This window comes from Cavia porcellus, unplaced genomic scaffold, assembly GCF_034190915.1.
Source record: "Cavia porcellus strain 051 isolate PalLab524CR breed Dunkin Hartley unplaced genomic scaffold, mCavPor4.1 scaffold_21, whole genome shotgun sequence".
Lineage (NCBI taxonomy): Eukaryota > Metazoa > Chordata > Mammalia > Rodentia > Caviidae > Cavia > Cavia porcellus.
Genome location: NW_026947504.1, coordinates 26,566,681 through 26,586,414, shown reverse-complemented (window position 1 = coordinate 26,586,414; position 19,734 = coordinate 26,566,681). Strand labels below are relative to the sequence as shown.

The window sequence follows — 19,734 nt, the reverse complement described above, 5'->3', positions numbered from 1 at the left end:
AGGCACCTCTGGGCCAGTCATTGCACCCTTATGCTCCCCACTTGGCATGGGAGTGATTACAGATTAGTCTTGGCAATCAAAGAGTCAGTATACATTATACATAAGTAAAATAAAGGCAGCTAAAGGGAATTCAAGCAAATCTCTTAAGTTTACTATATCTCAAATTTCTTTTCTGCAAGTTGATAATCATCTTTACTTACTGTTTTAGACTTTTAATGAAAATGTGAAAATTTATGTTTATGTGTTATGTAAACATGCCCATGTATGTGAATACACACATATGCATACAGATAATACATAGTACACATACCAAGCATGTAAATATCTTCACACAAATAGAAATGGGTGAAGTACTCTTCCCTGTGAATGGGAGTCATGTTGCCTTTCTGAATTAGTCTGACTTACAACTTTGGTGAAAATTGACAATTTTTGGCAATCACATAACTTACATTTGTGCAGACCAAATGGTGATCAAGATAAATAAATGTCCTTCATTTTACTATCCCCGTTAGTCCAAATCTTTGCAACCTAGAATAATAGCATAAAATTATGTGGGTTCATTTTCCTGAGGTGCTTGAGCTACCACACTATCCTGTAGAGAAATAAATTCTTATGGCAACCAACCTCACTTCTAATGAGTTTTCAGGTCCTCACATAAGAAAAAAAGATCCCTTGCAGAACAGACTTTATTTTCACACAAACACCTACCCTTCCTTGTGTTTTGTGTAGACTGCTTTTTACTGAATTGTCTACGAATACATCCCTATGTCTCGCTACACTTCATCAAAGACTGCTTTCACAGCTTTGGGAGACCAAGAATGGGATGGACAGTCTGCCAAGTGGACACTGGCAGTGACCTGGGTGTGCAAAGAACACAGCTTTCCTCTGCCTATAGGTGTGGAACAGAATAGGAAGACTTCAAGGCTCTGAGAACCTGAGCTGCCTTCCACTCTTGGGAGAACTCCACCAGAGACACACGGGTCCTGTCCTATCTTCTTCCGCTCTGCCTGGAGGTGACTGAGGGCTCCGTCCTCCTTCACTGTCCCTGTCAGCCCACCCTTGCAAGCAGCTGTCCTGTTCTGATCTAAATTAAAACTTTTCTCTGATAAAAGGTAGAGAGGAACCTTAGTAAAGAGTAAGTTCAGAGAAAAATAAGCAACTGTCAACTTTGTTTTTCCATTTGCCTCGGTGAGTCTGCATGTAACCCTGGGAGTTCTTATCTTGCTTGCAGTCATTGGATTGAACAAAAGTTATGGCTGTCATCTGCCCTACTGCAAGATAAAATTTTTAAATTATTTTGTAGTTTGTAATTTTGCTTTAGTAATTACAACTTCATCATCATTTTTCTCAATCATTTCAATATTTTCACATTAAATAATGATAACATTTGTTGGACGCTTACTGTGGATTCCACATGATTTCCCATGTTTTGTGTTATTATGCTTTACACCATAATTTTAACAGCCATATTATCAAATAGGAACAGTTACCATCGTGTTTTACCAATTAGATTAAGAAATGAATCTTGGGGGCTGGGGATTTAGCTCAATGGCATAAGCACCTGCCTTGCAAGCAGGCAGTCGTGAGTTCCATCTCCAGTACCGGTAAAAAAAAAAAAAAAAAAAGAAATGAATCTTAACTGTACAGTGGTGAAGTCAGGACATAATATGAGCATTCTGGCTTCAGACTTCATGTGTGTAATCACTATACTGCACATCACATCTGTTTGACCTTCCCACTTGACCTGGCTCTCTTTCCCATCCGTGTTCATAGTATTAGTAAAAGGAAGTCATTTGACACTATGACTTCACTTCCTTTGCCAGTGTGGATCGTGATCTTTTGCCTATTTTCCATGATATTAATTGTATCAGTTGTACATTATAGTAGTTCCCAGTGTACTCTGAAGATTATCAAAAAGTTACTGAATTTTCATAAATACTAAAAAAATCTAGCATTTAAATTTTTATTAATGTTTTTAAAACATCTAAGGCGATATAATAAAACTAAGGAACCAGAGCAATAGTCAAATGCATTTGAAAATAGAATTATAGCAATTATAATTAATGGAGCCTAAATGATGAAATGTATTTCAATAATGGATGATACAGTTGGGCGTGGTGGCTCACGCCTGTAATCCCAGCACTCAGGAGGCTGAGGCAGGAGGATCGTTGTGAGTTCGAGACCAGCCTGGGCTACAAAGTGAGCTCAAGGCCAGCCTGAACTGCATAGCGAGACCCTGTCTCAAAAAGATGAAAAAAAATGGATGATATATTAAAGTGTGTATGATTAGTACAGTATCCATACTGTAGAGAGGTGGTAGAAACTGTGATAGCAGCTAAGTCACCTGTGAAGACATGGGACTTGGGAAGAGAAGAATGTCTCAAGAAAAGAATTGTACAGAAATATACCCCATGGAATAGGGAGAAAAAAGAAGCTTTTACAAAAGAAAATGGAAAGGAATTTTCAGAGATAAAGAAAACTAAATGAGCCAAAGAGGGGAGCAGGGTTTAAGGAATTAAAAGAAGGGACTGTCAGTATTGGCAAGAGATTATTATCGAAGATAAGGTTTGAAACTTGTCTACTGTTTTGAATTTAAGACCGTGAGGCCAAGCACAGTGGCACCCACCTCTAATCCCAATGCTCCGGGAGGCCAAGGCAGAAAGACCGAAAGGTCCAGTCCAGTGAGGTAACTTAGAGACACAGTGAGGCGCTGCCTCGTTAAAGCAATGGGGTGAAACTCAGTGCTGAGACCCTGAATTCAGTCCCATTACTGAAAAACAAGACTCCTGGGACTGTAATAAGTTCACTGTCCATGGGGTAGTGTCACGTCACGGTGACTGGAAGAGTAAATATGGATACGAAGAAATAGAGATGAACAGAGACAATTTTTTCCAAACACATAGCTCATAAACACATGAGCAGGAATGCTCATGGGCTGACTGCTCAGGGAGCGGAGCGCCCCGAGGCAGCAAGAGTGCTTATTTTTATAGGATCTAAGGAAAAAGCTGGTATTGAGAGAGCAGCCAAGGAGATGCAGGGAAGGGGGGCTGCTGGCAGGACAAGAGTTTCAGAGAAATGAGGAGAGAGGAAAGTTGAGCACACGGGCGGCTGGAGATGCGGGAGTGGACAGGCCACTTCCTCAGAGATGCATGAGGACCCCACGGCTCTCCTGAACTAGAAGGCTGAGTCTTTGGAGAGGAGGACAGCGTCTTATAAAATATTATGCTCAGAAATTATCCCTTGAGCTGTGCCTTTCCCTTCATAGGTTGTTGCCTTTTTTATTGCATGCCCATTGAGGTGCCCGCCTAAATTTTGGAAAGCTCCATGAAAAAACTTGAATTTCATGAAAGTCGTTTGGATAGGCAGCTTGTTTCTTCTACAAACTTAGTGGGACCCTAATTACTTAAGTTTCTAGCTTGAAAAGGTGTGAGGGAGACTATTCTTTCACTTTCCATAGCTCATTACCATTTGAGTAATGTCTGCCTGTTCACACAACTGGCTTCAGTTCTTAGGAATAGAAGCCAAAACTTTTTAGGCCCAAATAATATCTAAAGGTCAGAGATCCCCGTTGCCTGGTGTAGAAATCACACATCTTCGTTAGGAATCCCATGTATGTTCAGGATGCATGATGTGGCAGGATGACAGGGCTGGCTGACGCAGATGCACGGAGGTACGGCTGTGTAGTTTGTGAATCTAAATTTTCAGTGACAGTCTTCACTCACAAACTTTCGTGGGTGAGAAAATACCAAAAGAAGCCAAGTAACATCGTGGAATGGGCTGAGCCTTCTTTCCTTTCGTTCTAGTTCTAGTTGAGCCCCTCTCAACCTGTCTTATTACTTTTCACATCCTGTTATACTGAGCTTAAAATCATGACCACAATGAAAACAGGAGGAGGGGTTCTGAACACTCACCAAAAACAGGTTACAGGGAAGACACAACACCATTTAATGGCAGCTAACAGTTTATAAAATGTCTTCAGTTATTTCAGATGTAAAAACAGATAAGGAAACTGAGTCTCAGATATCAAATCATTTGATTTTCCAGAACTAGAGCTAATAAATGTCAGAACTACAACTTGAATCTAGACCTGTCCACAAATTTGTTGTTCATTATGCAAAGGACATCAGCAAGTACTCATGCTGTTACTATGTTGAGTGTTTCTTTTCTTTTAAATGTACCATGATTACATTGCTAGATTTGTAGTTACAGGTTTTTTCTAAGAAGATTAGTTCTATGTAACTGCTATTATAGTTAGTGTTACTACAACTAAACTCATGGACAACCTAGAGGAATTCATGTAATTCAGCTTAATAAGTGCTTAGTATCTGAGGTAGATAAAACATTGTCTGCATCCCCAGGAAGCAGATAAAACATTTATGTACAGACACAGATAACATGTACCCTGAACAGATTCTGTGACTTGTGCATGACTAAGATGAGGAAGTAATGTAGAGCAGTCACTTTTGAACTCATACATAAGAGTCCCTGGACAGCTTGGGATAAAACAGATTGCCAGGCCCCACATTCAAGAGTTCTTGATTCAGAAGCTGAGTGACTTCCAGGAGTTTGAATTCCTAAGAATTCCCTGGTATCATTGATACCACTGATCCAAAGATCATGCTTTGAAAGCTGGCAAGGCCTCTATCCGGTAGTGTCAGGGAAAGGTATCGTAGGAGTGACGGCCAGGCAGATCTTGAACAATCTAAAGGAGTTTTCTTTAGTCAAATGGGTACAAGGACATTTAGATAGATACAATAGCAGACGTTAAAGATAGAGACAGATGAAACAACAGGTAGGAAAACCACAAGAGATTTGTTATGTTGCCAAGTGTGATGGTACACACCTGTAGTCCCTGCTGCTCAGAGACAGAGGCAAGAAGATCACAAGTTCAAGGTCAGTCTGGGCAACTTTACAAGATTCAGTCTCGGTGTGCTGTGCGCATGTGTGAGTCAAATCAAAACTCACTGCATGTGGTCAGACAGGAAGAGCTGGAGTGCAGTAATGAGTGGACATCCCAGGTGTCTGCCTTGTGCTGTGGGTGAGGGTGCACAGGCCTGGAAATACAGACAACAGTTCTCTCATTTTCTTGGTACCAGGGATTGAACTCGGGACCATGCACTTGCCAGGCAGGTGCTTATGCTGCTGACCTAAATCCTCAGCCAGCAGTTCACCCATCTTAATCACATACGTGTTCCTAAGCCCAGGAGCAAGCCTTACTGAATTTGTCATTAACTGTGTTTAAATACAATCAATCTTAAATTTTTTCTAAAATTTTTTCCTTGGAGGAAAAAGCAAATAAATTAATTAAATAAAAATAAAAACACCCCAAATAAAGAAGGTGGGGTATATGACAACCAGGACAATAGTCCCAGTTTTAGTTGAATTATGGACTGTATAGTCTTTTAACCTCTTCTAGCTGGTCTCAAGAATCTCCTAGATTCCTTAGCAAGCCTTTACTTGACCAGAAATGTAAGGCACCTTGTTACTGGTAGTACCAAGAAAAATGCATTCTCTGTGTATGTCAGCTCTGCCCAGTACCATAATATAATAGGGAAAAATACTTTCATTTTTGCTTTGAGAGACAGTCTCCCTCCTTCTGTAGTCTCCGAGGAATGGCCAACATAAACAGGATGTTATTGCATCAGATAGGTAAGAGTAATTTCTCTAATTAACCATCTGAGATTTCACTTTTCACTTGGAAATACTGAATTTAATTTGTTTGTGATGTGTAGTTGGAAAATTGACACTATCTACAACTGCCCATCTTGCAGGTACTCTGTGGAAAGTTCCAAAGGTCACAATACAGTCACCTCGCTTTACCTATCAACAATCTAAAGTAGCATGGAATTGAAAAATGTGTCTAGGTTACACATTCATCACTTGCAAGACTAGAATAATCCTATTGAGTTTCTCATGGTCATTTTTCTTTCAGATTAAATGTTGTCTCAGTCCCCCTACAAAACTTTGCTGTGAGAGGGAGTTCCTGGTAAATGCTCATTTGCATAAGAATATTGTTCTCAGAAGTACTGAGCAAAATATTCTTATCAAACTCAATTTTATGAATTAAAATATAAGTGTAATGGGAGACAGTTCTGGCTTAGCATTTGATTAAAGGAGGTGTTCCTCTTACTAATTTTATTGGAAAACCACCTTCTCTAAAGAAAGATTGATTGGCATCAACTGTAGTCCACATAAATCATTGATTTTACATTTGTTTTCAGTTTTTGTGATTTTGTGCCTCCTTATGTCATCATTTGTTATCCTGAGAGCTAGTCCCTGAGCTGGTGCTGGGACCTGGCTTGAAAGGTGGCTCCTTTTGATTCAAACTCATCTATGTGAGAAACAGATGAGCTTTCAAACACACAACCACACTCCTCTCCCTTTTTATGTCATTATGCTGGTATTTCCCAAGGAGACACAGATGCTGCAGTCATATCCATGGCAAGTGGCAATATCAGGGACTTTGGACGCCTGATGCTCCTCCACTTGGTTTTCCAACTGACTTGGGCTCAGAATCCAAATACATGGCATCTTGTGGAAACTTTCAAAGTCAGATAATTTTTACCTCTTCCTCAGGTAGCGGAAGTGATGAGAGAACACTGCTGGGTATTTCCCATGTTGGTAGCTAGAGAAGGGCCGCCAAGCCTCTTTTCAGCCTGCATCTGCTTGCATGCTTTTAGGCAGAACTTAAGGTGCTGCCCAGTCACCAGGCAGCCCACATGGGGTACATTGGAGTAGATATTCCTGCAAATAAATGTTGTGTTCAAGTATGTCTTCTTGTGTGTAGTTTTTCTGGCCAGTTAGAGTAAATGCGCTCATGTTACACTGCTACCTTTCTCACTTTCTCCTCTGACTTTCCCTTCAGTATTCAGTCACATCACTCAAGACCATCCCAGAACTATGCCGAAGATGTGACTCACAAAACGAAGACAGAGCAGGTAAGCTTTGCTGCACACCTTTCTTCCTTATCGTGACTTAGTGTTGAGAGCTCGGGAAAGCAGTGGTTTGCTCCTGATGTTTTCGTTTCCCTGTATGATTTTTTCACTCACATCCCCTCCCTACATCTTCAGTAAACAGATGTTTGATCATCCACAAGAGAATAATCAGAGAAGCCCTAATAAAGACCCAGCTGCATACAGATAAACACAGGAGATCATCTCATCATCCCCAAACCAGAGCGTATGCAACAATTTACTGAAAACCCAAGAAATTATTGGTGACAGAAAGTAACAAGGCAGGCACCAAGGCAGAGACCTTGGATGCATTTACTATGCATATTGCAAGGACTGTCTGGGGGATAGAACTTCGCCGAAGTCTGAACCCTGTCAGGGATGTGACATGATAGGTCTGCAGCAAGCCATACTATAACAGTTAAGATTAAAGCAGAGCTTTGGAGTTTAATAGTGTAAACTAAACAGAACTGTGGCACCTAGATGAAAACCAGCTGCTTGACCTTTCCTCCTCACACTTCCCTCCCCTGGCAAAAAGTACATTTAGGGTGTTTTTCCTTCCATCAGTCAAATTAGCATTTCTGCTTTTCTCTCTGTGTTGGGCAAAAATGAAAATAGGAAAAGGACATTGATGGGAATGGTACCATGATATTAAACTATGAAATGATGCTTACTTTCCCCAGATAATTACTTTAAACCATCACCATTAACCTTGCTGAAACTAGACCTCCCAATAGTAAGGAGAGTCCTGAGAACCGTGGTTGGTGGCCAACTTACTATCATCCTCTAACTATGTGTACTGTATTCTAAAATAAATAGAAGTAGCTCACCTGTACCACTTTGAGAATTTTAGGTCTTTCCAACTGAAAGAAAAGTTAATTTACTTTTCTTCTGGACTGCTTGTTTTCTTTTGATATTGTGCTTAGTTGAAACAGAAATAGTAATTAGTCTTTCTCAGTTTACCTCTCTGTGTATAAGTAATGCATCAGTATTTGCACAGAGGATATTTTAGAATTTAAATAACAGTTTTCACTTACCTTTAGTTTTTATGTTTTTATTTTAAAACACCCAGTTTCTATAGGTTTTAACAGAGGCTTTTGGCTATGTGTTGTAATTGTTTCAAAGTCAAGCCAATGCCTGTAGTCAGTGACACGAGCCACAGAATGCAGTACAGTGGCCGCTCGTCTCAGAGTCCAAATTCATTAGCAGTATGTGGAAGTGAAGAAAAACAATCCAGTGAGGGCTAGTAGGAGGCGAGAAGAGGCCACGGCGTCCAGAACTCAGCTGTTTATCAGTGTTCTCATCTTGAGCCTGTGGCTAACTATCTGTAAAGTCAGAAACTTCTTCCAAGCTGCATGTGGGGGCGACTGCAGGAAACTCAACAATTCAAGGCCAAGCCTGGGCTACTGAGCAAGACCCTGTCTCAAAATTTAAAACAAAGAAACTTCTACCAATGAAACTAGCTGTTGTTAGGATCAAAATTGGGTGCTATATTGGAAGGCACTTAACAATAAAAAAGTTTTCTTCTTTAACTGGAGGTGGGGAGTAAGAAAGAAAAATAATGCCAGTTATTTCACGAGTGATAATACAAGTACCTTAATATATGAGGTAGTGTTGTATGAACTTTACTTACCTATCATCCCTGTGGGTTCAGTACTATTAGAATCGTTAAATTATAGATAGGCAAGCTGAGAAACATCATTAAATATCTTGCCCAAAGTCACACAGCAGTCAAGTTAGAGAGCTGAGGTTCAGACCCGGGAAGTCTTCCTCTAGATTCGGTTCTTACCTCTTACACATAACACCCTGCGAGAAAGCTGGATTCAGCAGCAGCAGTTTAGTTTTAGCATGTTGTTGTGATAACTTTTTAAATTCACGTTTTCCCCCCTAAGGATTATTTTCTTTTCTCTGTTAAGTCACTACTCTTAAGTGAATAAACAGAAACTTTGAGCAGTCATTCTCCCGCAGCTGGTTTATTCCATTCTCTTCAGGTCTTAGGATTTCTTGCCTTTCACATTAAGTGATGTTACATTCTGTGGTAGAGGAGGAGGTCAGCTTCAAGTTCAGAAGCTTTTAGCCTTCACCCAAAGCAAAGACCCAGTGCTCAAGGTGATCAGCAGTATTTAGAAACTGATATATAAGGGAAAGACTCAGGTGTTTTAATAAAATCACATATACTCCTCCAATTTGATAGCCCATTTTGGAGGCCAGGAAACTACATTCTAATGGGCCAAGTGACTCTAGAAAAAGGTACGTGTGGAACAGGTCACCTGTGCACAGCATCACTTTACCCATGAACTTTGAAAGAAATCTTGTGGTAACGTGTGGAAAGGAAAACAAGGTAAAATTTTCAGAATCAATTTATAAAAGAAATTCAGTCATTGTCATGAACATCAGGACATAGAGTGAACCCTATTCAGCCTGACTTTGTTGTATCAACCATCTAGGGAGAGTTTGTCCCAGGGGTGCTAGCAAATTTCTGTGTTCACAAGTAAATGGTAGCAGAAAGCACTTTGGCTTCTAGCAAAAATCTTAAGCACAGAGTAGTTTAGGGGAAAACATCCTCTGAACCTCTGTCCCTGACACCTCACACTTCACTTTTCTAGAATAAGCATGTGCTACCTGAGGTGTTTTGTTAAATCCTAACATCTATCCTCGTACTAACAGGTCTTCAACCATTATTCTTATTTGTTGTCTTATTTATTCATTAACTCATATTTGTTGAGTGTTCTCTGACACAAGCACCGAGGATGTGGCGAAGAACAAGAACGTCCCTGTGTTCAGGGGTTTACTGTTTCGTGGGGTGACAGTCAATACTGAAGATCGTTGTAGAGAACCATACGCAGCAACATGAGGAATGTGACAGAGTATCATGAGGGAATGAGGAAGGGAAAGCTGAAAGTGGTGGCCAACCAATGGCATGCGGGTCACAGCAGCTGTTTGGTTTCGAAGCCATCACTGGCTTAGGAGGTCAAGGAATGTTATAACTACCGAGTCACGGGACCTCAGAGGGCGGACTGAAGGTAAAGGAACTAGCAAGTGGGAAGTCCCTGGCCTGAATGAATTTAGCAATTGGAGGAAGTAAAGAAACCCCGTGAAACTGCCGCATGGTGAGCCAGGAAGAGGGAAGGTCAGGGACATGACCCAAGCCACAGACTCCTTTTCCAGAATCCCGTATTCCTTTTGCAGAATTCCAGGGCAGAGCTGTTTCAAATTTTGGAGCCTTTTTTAGATTTTGGATTTTCGGATGAGGAATGCTCAACCTAGAAAGAAGCCTCAGTTTATAGAATCTTAATTCTTAAAGACAAGGGACTTTTAAAATCGTCTATCATCTAATCTGAGAGAAAAAAACAAGGAATTACAAATAATAAATTGGTAAAATGTTGACAACTCATGAGTATGGATGAAGGCTATATAGTTATCTGGGGTATTATTTTATATTTGCAACTGTTGTATATTTATTTTTAAAATATTGTATAGATTCTAAAATGAAAATTTTTCTATTATCTACAAACAAACAGTTTTCCAGAAGTTTAAAAACTAATTCCAAGCCAAGGCAGTCCTTGAAGGTCACTGTTACTGTCCTATCCCTGGGGTCATCCAGCCTGTGTACCCCCTTACTTCAGTGATAACGGGGGGCATGGTCTCATTATACGGTCCACTCACAGAAGGCTAATTGTGGTATTCAGCCAAAAGTCAATAATCTTTGAATCCCCAGCCACCAGCCCTAGCTCTTTGCAGAACCAGGTTCAGCGGTGCACCTGGGCAGAGGAGGAGGCACCGCTCCTGCTTAGCAGCCTTGAGGGCTGAGCGTGTGAGGAGAGAGGTCACTTGTACTCTTGTCTTCTCGCTTAACCGTCCCCACCACAGTTTTAGGTGCATCTTTGTTGTTCTTCGTGCCCTTTTGTGTGCATGTTCCAGTCTTCCAGCACCTCTCTTACAGTGGACCCTCGGTTGAACTTGAGGTCTGCTCCTGTATGGTCTGATCAGCACCAGTCAGCCAGTGGAACAGCCTGAGAGTTGTTAAGAGCCTTTCTTCTGTTTGAGGGGGCGTGTTCTACTTGCCTATTTCCTCAGTGTTCTGAGAGGGACGAGAGTGAAGTCTAGCACTGTTTCCCGCAGCCCTCTGGGAGACGTAGAGCCAGGGCACACACACTTCATCTCCTTCCCCTGGGCAGCTCCACCCAAGAGTCCCAAGGATGGCGAGTGGCACTGCTGGAGAGGTGAGGGCCTCCCTTGCTCTCCCACCAGCTCCCCGTTGCCTGTAAGTTTATCTGGGGCATGCCTTCCTTTAGCCAAGGTGTGGATTCCTCTAACAGAAATAATATTTTAAACTATTCCCCCTTATTATATTTCCCGGTCACCATGGTGTTGAACTTTTGAGACAGAAGAGGTTTGGAAAGGAAGGAAGACGGGAACTGGAGGGTCCACACAAAGGCATAAAGACCAAGAGAGAGCAAGAGGCCCAAGAGCACACTGCCTGTGCTAGAGCTGCACAGGTGCTAGGGAAGTATTCCCGAGCCACCCAGGCTGCCAGGCAATATGCCAGGCAAACAGCTTCCTTAGATTCAGAAAAACGGATTATTATGCCCATTTTACTGATGAGAAACAGAGGCCAGTAAAGAATAAGTATTGGCTGAAAGTTCTAGAGGTAGCAAGTGAATCTGAAACCACCTCTGCTGTCTCTGGGGCTGTTAGACTTTGAGTCACTTAGTAATTTAATTCAAGAAACCATGACGAGCAAGTAGTGTAGCACAAGGATTAGCATCAAAGGAAGTTATGTGTGAAAGTTTTGCAAAGAAGGAAGTTACTTGTGAAATGTTTGCACTCGTTCTCTGCTTACTACCTGCTACTCACGTAGGAAAAAAGAAACCATGAAACAGTGACTGTTAACGTTACTGAATGGCTCTAAATGAATATAAAAATACGTTATGGCAACATATGGTATTCAAATAAAAACATATTCAATTTCATTGACTTGGAGTTTTTAAATTAGGTATTCAAATGCACATTTGTTTCAATTCATGATGCTTTAAATAACTTGTGATGCTTTTAAAAGACATATCTGCTAAGCTCATTGTAAAATTTTCTCATGGAAGAAATCAAATATTGTAGCTTTGCATTTGAGATCCTAAATACTTTGAGATTAAAAGTTCAGTTATATAAGAGTAATAAATGATGTAATATCTTCATGAATGTATTATCAAAGAATATCAATACCTGAATAATATGAAATATTACTATAAAAAGTTACTTGCTTAACTTAGTATCTTATAAAAGTCCTTTTAGATGTGTATTTAAAAGCAGTGCAAATTTGCTGTATTTTTAGACATTCTACATGCAGATTTTGTGACAGACCCTGGGCCTGTAACAACAAACACTTATCTAGTGTCCTAAGATTTTCAAGGATTTCATCCATAACCTAAAATAATAGATTGGCATGAAATTTATCCTGTAGACATTGGTGTGGTGTAATGTTAGACTTATAAATTTCCTGTTTTCAATTTTTATTAAGGTTTAATGCTAAAAGCATGGAAGTAAATTAAAAAGCTTACTGATTAATCCATTTCATGTGGTATGATATAAATGAGACTCCAAAGAATAGAGAAAATGAACACCTCAACATGAGGCAGCAAAGAATCTAGCATTTATAACAAAACACCCAGTTTATTAACAATTAAAATTTTTTTTTTGTCTTTTTCCTTTTTATCGGTACCGGGGATCGAACTCACGACTGCCTGCTTGCAAGGCAGGCGCTTATGCCACTGAGCTAAATCCCCAGCCCCAACAATTAAAAATTTAAAAGTGACAAAATATCTCAATGCCAAAGCTTGAGTTTAAAACAATTTTAATTTTTAACAAAATTATATAAAGATGATATAATTCTTTAAAAGATAGAAAGTTAAAAACTATAATTAACCTTGCTATGAAAATAAAATTACCATATAGTTTCCTGAGCCAAATTCTTTGTATGGTTTTAATCATAAACGAGACAGTTTCATCTGCTGCTTTTTTAATAATACTACAGAATGCACATAGCTATGATTGTGGATGGACCATCGCTCTTACCCATGAAAATAAATTTGTTTGTGAAAGAATGTAAATCAGTGCACATGAAGATGAAACAGGCTGATAGAAAGATTAGAATAAGACTCTTGATACTGATATAAGGAAAGAGATTGAAAGTAGCAGACTGTAAATGCCTCTCAGCCTTCCCTCTTGACTTATTTTTTCTCTTTGCCAACCATAAGCACAGTCTCACAGCATCCGTATAAACAGTTAATAGCAGAGTTAACTTGTAAGAGTTAAGAAAGTCATAATTAAGAAAGAAGTTGGAAAAGAAAACTTAGAGGAAGGTTCTTCTTCCATGTTTTAGTTTCTTCTTCCTCAACTCCAAGGAACGCACTGCTTGCTTCTAAAACAGGTCCTTAAGGAAGCTTCCTCTTGAAAGCAGTGTGTGGAAGGTCCAGCGTGAGGATGAGAAACCAGAAATGCTGAGAGAAGCATCATGTAGGCAGAGAAGGACACAACCAGGGCACCGCAACAGGAAGAACCCTAACAACAGCACAGAACTTTTCATCTGTGTGCTGTGGCTTCTCAGTAACCGCCTTCTTAAGAGGCTAAGACCTTCCAAAGGGAGGAAGGATTTCTTCTGACCCATCTTCCCAGTGCAGCGCAAAAGTATTATGTCAGGGTGTCTTGCTGGAAGTTCTGGCTTGGGAACTCAAGAGCACCTCACTCCTGGAGAAGATGAGTTTTCCTTTTGTCTCTCAACATTAAGTGGCCTCTGTCCTCCTGTTCCAGAGACCCCTTCTTTGCCGACATTTCTCCTTTGCTCTGACTCTTCCCTCAGTAAAAGGAGTTAAGGCCGAACTACAGCTCAGTGGTAGAGTCCTTGCCTAGCGTATGCCATGCCCTGAGTTCAGTTCCCAGTACAGTCAGTCAGTCAAGCAGATAAGCAGTAAACTCAGGTAATCCTAGCATCCTGAAGCTCGGTTATTTGCATGTGCTGTGCTCTTCCTGGGACCGGTGTTTTCTGCTCCCTGTCCACCTCCAAAGCCCTTCTCAGAGCCCTTTTCCCTGACTTCTAGTCAGACTGCCCACAAAAACATGTAACCTGAGCCACACATCTAAGGTACCATCTTCTAGCACCACATCAATAAACATCAGTAAACAGATGGGTTATTTTATTCACTCAGTCAAAACTATTACCCTGTCAGTGTCTGCCACCAGCCAGATATTAAGTGCCCCTGGCCACAGTTTTCCAGTATCCTCTGTATTGGGCCCAGCAGGTCCGTTATACTGGCACCACTCCAGCTCACTGTGTTGAAGTTCTCTCCTTTCCTCCTCTTTCTATATTTATGCTTTGAAGTTTATTAATACTATGACACTGGATTAATGTCAGTTTTCCTAGTAGACTAAAAACTCATTTGGGCAGTTGTGTCCATGATGGTGCCTCCTGAGCTTTGTTACTAACTGTAACATCAGAGGTGAGGATGGTGGATAGACAGATGAATACAGGAAGGAGTGAAAAGAAGCCAGGTCCTTCAGGTTGGTATCCTACTGGAAGCATGGACAGCTGGTGTTTCACTTCTGCTTATTAGGTTTGGTACCCCTATTTCCATCTGCCCCATCAATCTCTTTTTTTCTCTGGGGCCGTTATCTTCATAATGTGCTCTTTACCTCCCATCTTTAAATAAAAACCAGTAGAACCCCTTCTAGAACTCCCATCCTGTTTCTCTGCTTCTCTGTCCCCCTCGTTCAGAGCCAGCCTGCTAATTAAAGGGTTACAGGAAACGCTGTCTCCAGCTTTCTACACCTGTTTACCTCAAGCACGTGACTCGCTTATCCAGGGAGGTCACCACTTCTGTATTGTCAGATCCTTGGACATTCTCACGTGCTTGTCTTTCTTGGCCTCTGGCAGGGTTTGAGACTACCGGCCATTCCTTTCTGGTCTCCTCTTTTGATTTTTGTAAGACCTTTTCTCTCCTCATTTTCCTCCTAATATTCTGAAATCTCCTTTTCTACTTAGTTCCTCTCCTTAATTTTCTACTTAATTCCTCTCCTTTCTTTACTCGGCCTTTAAATTATCTATCAATTTACATGTTTAGTAGAATCCTCTTTCTTTCCTCCAAGTCTCTCGAACATTCTCAGTTTCAGATGCTTACCATCCCCAAGCTGCTGCAGATCTTCACAGTCCAAGATCTTTTTCAGAGACTCATCCATATATACATTGGATGTCTCATAGAATTCCCAAGAAGAGTTCTTCAACCCCTCTACAGTGTGTTCTTCCTCAGATTTTGCCCTCAAAAAAACAGTGCTCAGCTTACTGAAGTTTTTACTCTTGTTTTTGAAGCCAGAATTCCCCCTCCCTCGGACCCCACATCCGTTTATCACTAGGGCCGTTTATCACTGTGTGCCTACAAAGTTTATCTGTTGAAACTTGACTCCCAAGATGACGCTCTGCAGAAGTGCAGCCTTCAGGGAGGTTGTTAGGTCGTGCAGGTGGAGCTGCGTGAAGGAAATTAGTGCCCGTCTACCAGAGACCCTCAAGAGCATCTTCATCCCCTTCTACCTGTGAAAGCACAAATTTCTTTGTGAAGCCCCCTTAGGGACATCTTATTTCAGTTAAAACAAAAACATTTATTTTTGTGTCCAATAAAACTCCCAAAGGCACTGGCCCCTGATAGCCTTCCCCTCTTCATGTTCAGTGCCTTCCACTCTGGTTCACTCTGCTCTAGCAATGAGAGCTGCAGAATCTCTGCTTTGGGCATTTGCGATTGTGTTTCCCTATACCCCAATTTGTCTTTCCTTAATTTTCCTCTGAAACTTGCATCTTGTCATGCCCCAGTCTTAGTTTAAAGGTCATCTCCTTGCTGAGGTTTCCTAGCTCTTCTCCGTTCCAGTGCCCTGTGTGTTTTCTTCAGAGTTCTCTGCATTTTGTACCTGTTACTCATCTGCGTACTCGCATTATTGTCCAGGTATTTCATTCCCCACTGTAGCCTAGGACCATGGGCACAGAAGCTCCTCAACAAATATTTATTGATGGAATGAACTCTGTGAAAGTAGTTTGCTTGTCTGTCAGTTGCTTTAGCACTTCTAAGCATGCTGCATTACAGTCCAGCATCTCTTGATTATATTAAAAATAGATCTCCAGCTGAAAGAACAGATTCTTGTAGTAAGATGAGTCTAGATTTAAGATAACACCAGAAAGATAAACAAACACAGGAATTCTTCTACACGCTAATGTTTTCAAGAATACTTTTTAAAAACTATTTTCCCAAACCTTGCTCCTACACAGTATCTTGTTAGCAAATGCTTACCAAGCTGTAGGCAGAGAGCCCAGTGTGGGGTGCAGATTAAAATGCATCTCAAATGAGGATGACCGGGTTTCCCCACTGGCTTCTGGGGTTCCATCTGCTGTGTGTGACCCAAACAGAGGAACCAAATTACATGTGTAGGAAATAATTTTAATCGTAATAAAGTGATCCTCTAGTTTCATGGAGCGCTGGAATCAGGGAACACTGTCCTGGTCGAGAAGTCAATGTGCTGTGTAGTTCTCCACATAATACTTCAATTTCCCTGGGCTGTCATTTATTTTCAATTGAGAATACATAAGAACTGCCCGTTCATCCTCCAGACTCATGAAAAACCTCTGACGGAGTCATACACTTGCTTGGTGCCCAGAAACATAGAAAGCCTTTTGCAAATATGTTTAAAATGTTAGAGGAAATTTTAGGAAAATTCCAACCAAGAAGTATTTTGTGGGATTCTTAAAATGCCTTTGTATCTTTCTCTGGTCTTTTATAATGTCGCCTGCAAAGAGCATGCTGATTGGCATTTGAGGACCAAGGCACAGAAAGGGCCCCTGTCTTCCTCCTCCCACTCTGCGTGGGTCACAGCACATGCCTGTCCCCTGCCCAGCCTGCTACCGAAGCAGTGTGGCTCTGGGACGCAGCCTGCAGAGGAAGAGAGCAGGCAGCGCCAGTTCTCCTGGGCTCTGCCCTCTAGATCCTAAAGTGCACCCCACCCTCCACTCACTCTTCCCAGGAAACGGGAAGGAAGAGTAAGGAACACTCTTAAGATGTCCACACATAACCTCCTTTTGTCTTTTTTGGTATTGGACACTTTTCTTAATGCAAACACACACTTCATATTTAGAAATGAAATAAATAGGCATTGATGGGCTGCCATGGCAAGACAGGAGTAGAAAGCAGAGTTTTCACCCTCCCACCTACCTGCTCCCTCTGCTCCTTGTCCTGCCTTACAAGGGACAGTCACCTGATGGTCTTTGTCCCTGACAGTCAGTCAGCCCTGTAAAACATCGCCACCTTCAGTCAGAATTGGTAAGCGTGTGTCTAAGGGCCGGAAGCCACGTAGAGCCTGCCTGGTCCTGCCTTGCTCCACTCCTCTCTGCTTAGTGAGCCTTTCCCCCTGCAGCTCTCCACAGCTCCACACAGGGAGGAGGAGGAGGAGGACAGAATCCGGGTGAACAGTCCCAGAATTAACACAAAACCCAATTCACTGGCCCAGTTGTGCTAATGATAAAATGAAGGTTAACATTCATTTTAGATGACAGAACAACTCTGCAAGCCTGCACTTTCTTCAGATCTACCAGTTACTATTTAATGGACTGCTCTTTTGATGCCCAAAGACTTAAGGTTGTCAAAATACTGTCTGAATTCATGATAGGAAATGCCTCTTTGATAAAGAAGTAACTTCTCTTTGTAGGGTAGCAGAGCTAAAGTACTGAATTGACTTTTCACAGAACAAAGAAATGGCTACCAGTAGGCTACAGTTATCTGAGCAGGTACACCTGACATGGGACAACCACATGATATCATTATCTATCTAGAAGCTTGGACTCAACTCAAGGAGTCTTTTTCTATGGAATTTGAATGTGCTAATGTGAATAGATAGTTGACTGCTATTATTGAAAAGTAAAGTCTCCTGTACTTTCCCTACAACTTCAGTATATTCCCCAACAGAAAGTCTGTGGCATCAAAATAAAAGAATGAGCAGGCAACCCATGGACTCTTCTAGAAATACATTTCTCCCACACACATTTGCTCTTCCCAAAGTAATGCTCTAGCATAGTACTCCAAATCTAGAGTGAATTCAGCCTCTTCTTGGGTCAGGCTACACTCTAATCTCTAAGTACAAAAATGAATCCTGCAAGTATTCCTCTCTCAGACCCCAAATTGGTCTTCAGTTGTCATGAGGTGGTAGAAGCTGCCTGTCATCACTTCTTACAGACTTGAAGTAAGTGGGTCACTATGGATTTCAGTTTACATGGAATAAAGGGAATCTATGACTCTACCACTGACATTCCTAAATGTTCACAATGCCTCTTCTTTTGGTGTAGAAACTGGAAGGAAATGGGATGTTGGAGAACACAGAAGGGGCCTTCTTGAGTCAGCAAGGTCTTCAGTGGCTGTAGGTGTGTCATACATTGCTCTGTAGACTTTTAAACACAATGATATCTAAATCTGACCACTTTGTTTCTCAGGGAAAATATAACCCATTTAACCTTTAATAAAAAAACAAGTATTTTACTCTAAAGACATAACCATTTTCTTTCCTTCTTTTCTTTTCTTTTCTTTTTTTTCTTAAACAAGTAGTTTTATTTTTGTTTCTTTCTTTATTTTTTGGTACCAGGGATCAAACTCACGAGCTCATACTTACCAGGCAAGTTCTTAAATCGCTGAGCTAAATCCCCAGCTTTTCTTTTTTTTTCTTGATGTCTCAAGCTAACTTTCTAAGGTAGACATATAACTTCACAATTTAAAAGTAAAACAGTCATTTTAGGAGCCAGCATTGATGTTTAGTCTTAAAAGTTGGATCTGCTATTGTAGCAGCAAACTGTATGTTATCATTTCAAGAAAACACTAATTTACCAGATCCATGAGCCAAAGAATTGTTCTGTGTCAGCAATCAGCTTAGCCTCATAATTATAAATTTATGAAGATCTGGTAAAATACATGGATCCAGATAAATTACAGTGTTTCATAGTGAGTGATTCAGAATAAGGAACCTGTTATTTGTAGACGTTACATACAGTCATAGGAATTTAGGGGTGGATCAGATCTTAGCAACCATGTATTCTAGTTTCTTCATTTTACAGGTGAGGAAACTGAGACTTAGAGCTCATTGCAGGAAGTAGATGGAAGTTCTCCAGTACACAGCACATCTTCTGCATGAGGCAGCATCTTCAATAGCTTCAGATGCTGTCTTTGAAATACTCAGCACAGCATGCTCACAGTATGGCAAGACAGACGTATGTTGATGGATCTCAAACTTCATTTTGAGCCTTTTATGAGCTACACTCCTTTCCCTCCTTTCTCTCTTCATGCATCCACTCATGTAAAGTCTTGCAAGTAAGCCCTGCTGTCTTCAACGCACTGTGCTAGACAACCAGGTGGTATCAAACACTAATAGATTCTTTAGCAGTATGTGCCCTGAAGGAATTCTTAGGAGAAAAGATGAGGCACCAGTAAATAGCTGTGTCAGCTTTAGAACTCCCCAGCTCCAGGTGTATAGGAGTATTGTTGGGCCCTGCCAAGCAGGAGCAGCTCTGCCATGGGGGTGGGTGAAGTGCATCAGTTGGGTAATGTGTGGTGGAATCAGGCAGCAGAGGCAGCAAGGGCTGCAGGAGAGAAAGAGAGCAGGAATCGTAAAGAAAGAGCACAGTATATCCAGAAAGGGCAGACTTAGCGATGGAGGGGTAAGAAACAGAAGTGCTGAAATGAGAAGATAAATTAGTAAATGAATGAAAGAACAGTCA

The 19,734-nt window shown here is 41.1% G+C and overlaps 1 protein-coding gene across 7 annotated transcripts in view; it reads left to right on the top strand.

Annotated features, from left to right (window-relative positions):
• Sncaip (synuclein alpha interacting protein) overlaps positions 1-19,734 on the top strand; it is a 146,045-nt gene that overhangs the window by 82,440 nt on the left and 43,871 nt on the right. For all 7 annotated transcript variants that reach the window (XM_063232446.1, XM_063232445.1, XM_063232447.1 and 4 more), the window contains one exon: positions 6,866-6,938. In XM_063232446.1, coding sequence (XP_063088516.1) covers positions 6,866-6,938 — 73 coding nt within the window. The remainder of the gene's footprint in view (positions 1-6,865; positions 6,939-19,734) is intronic.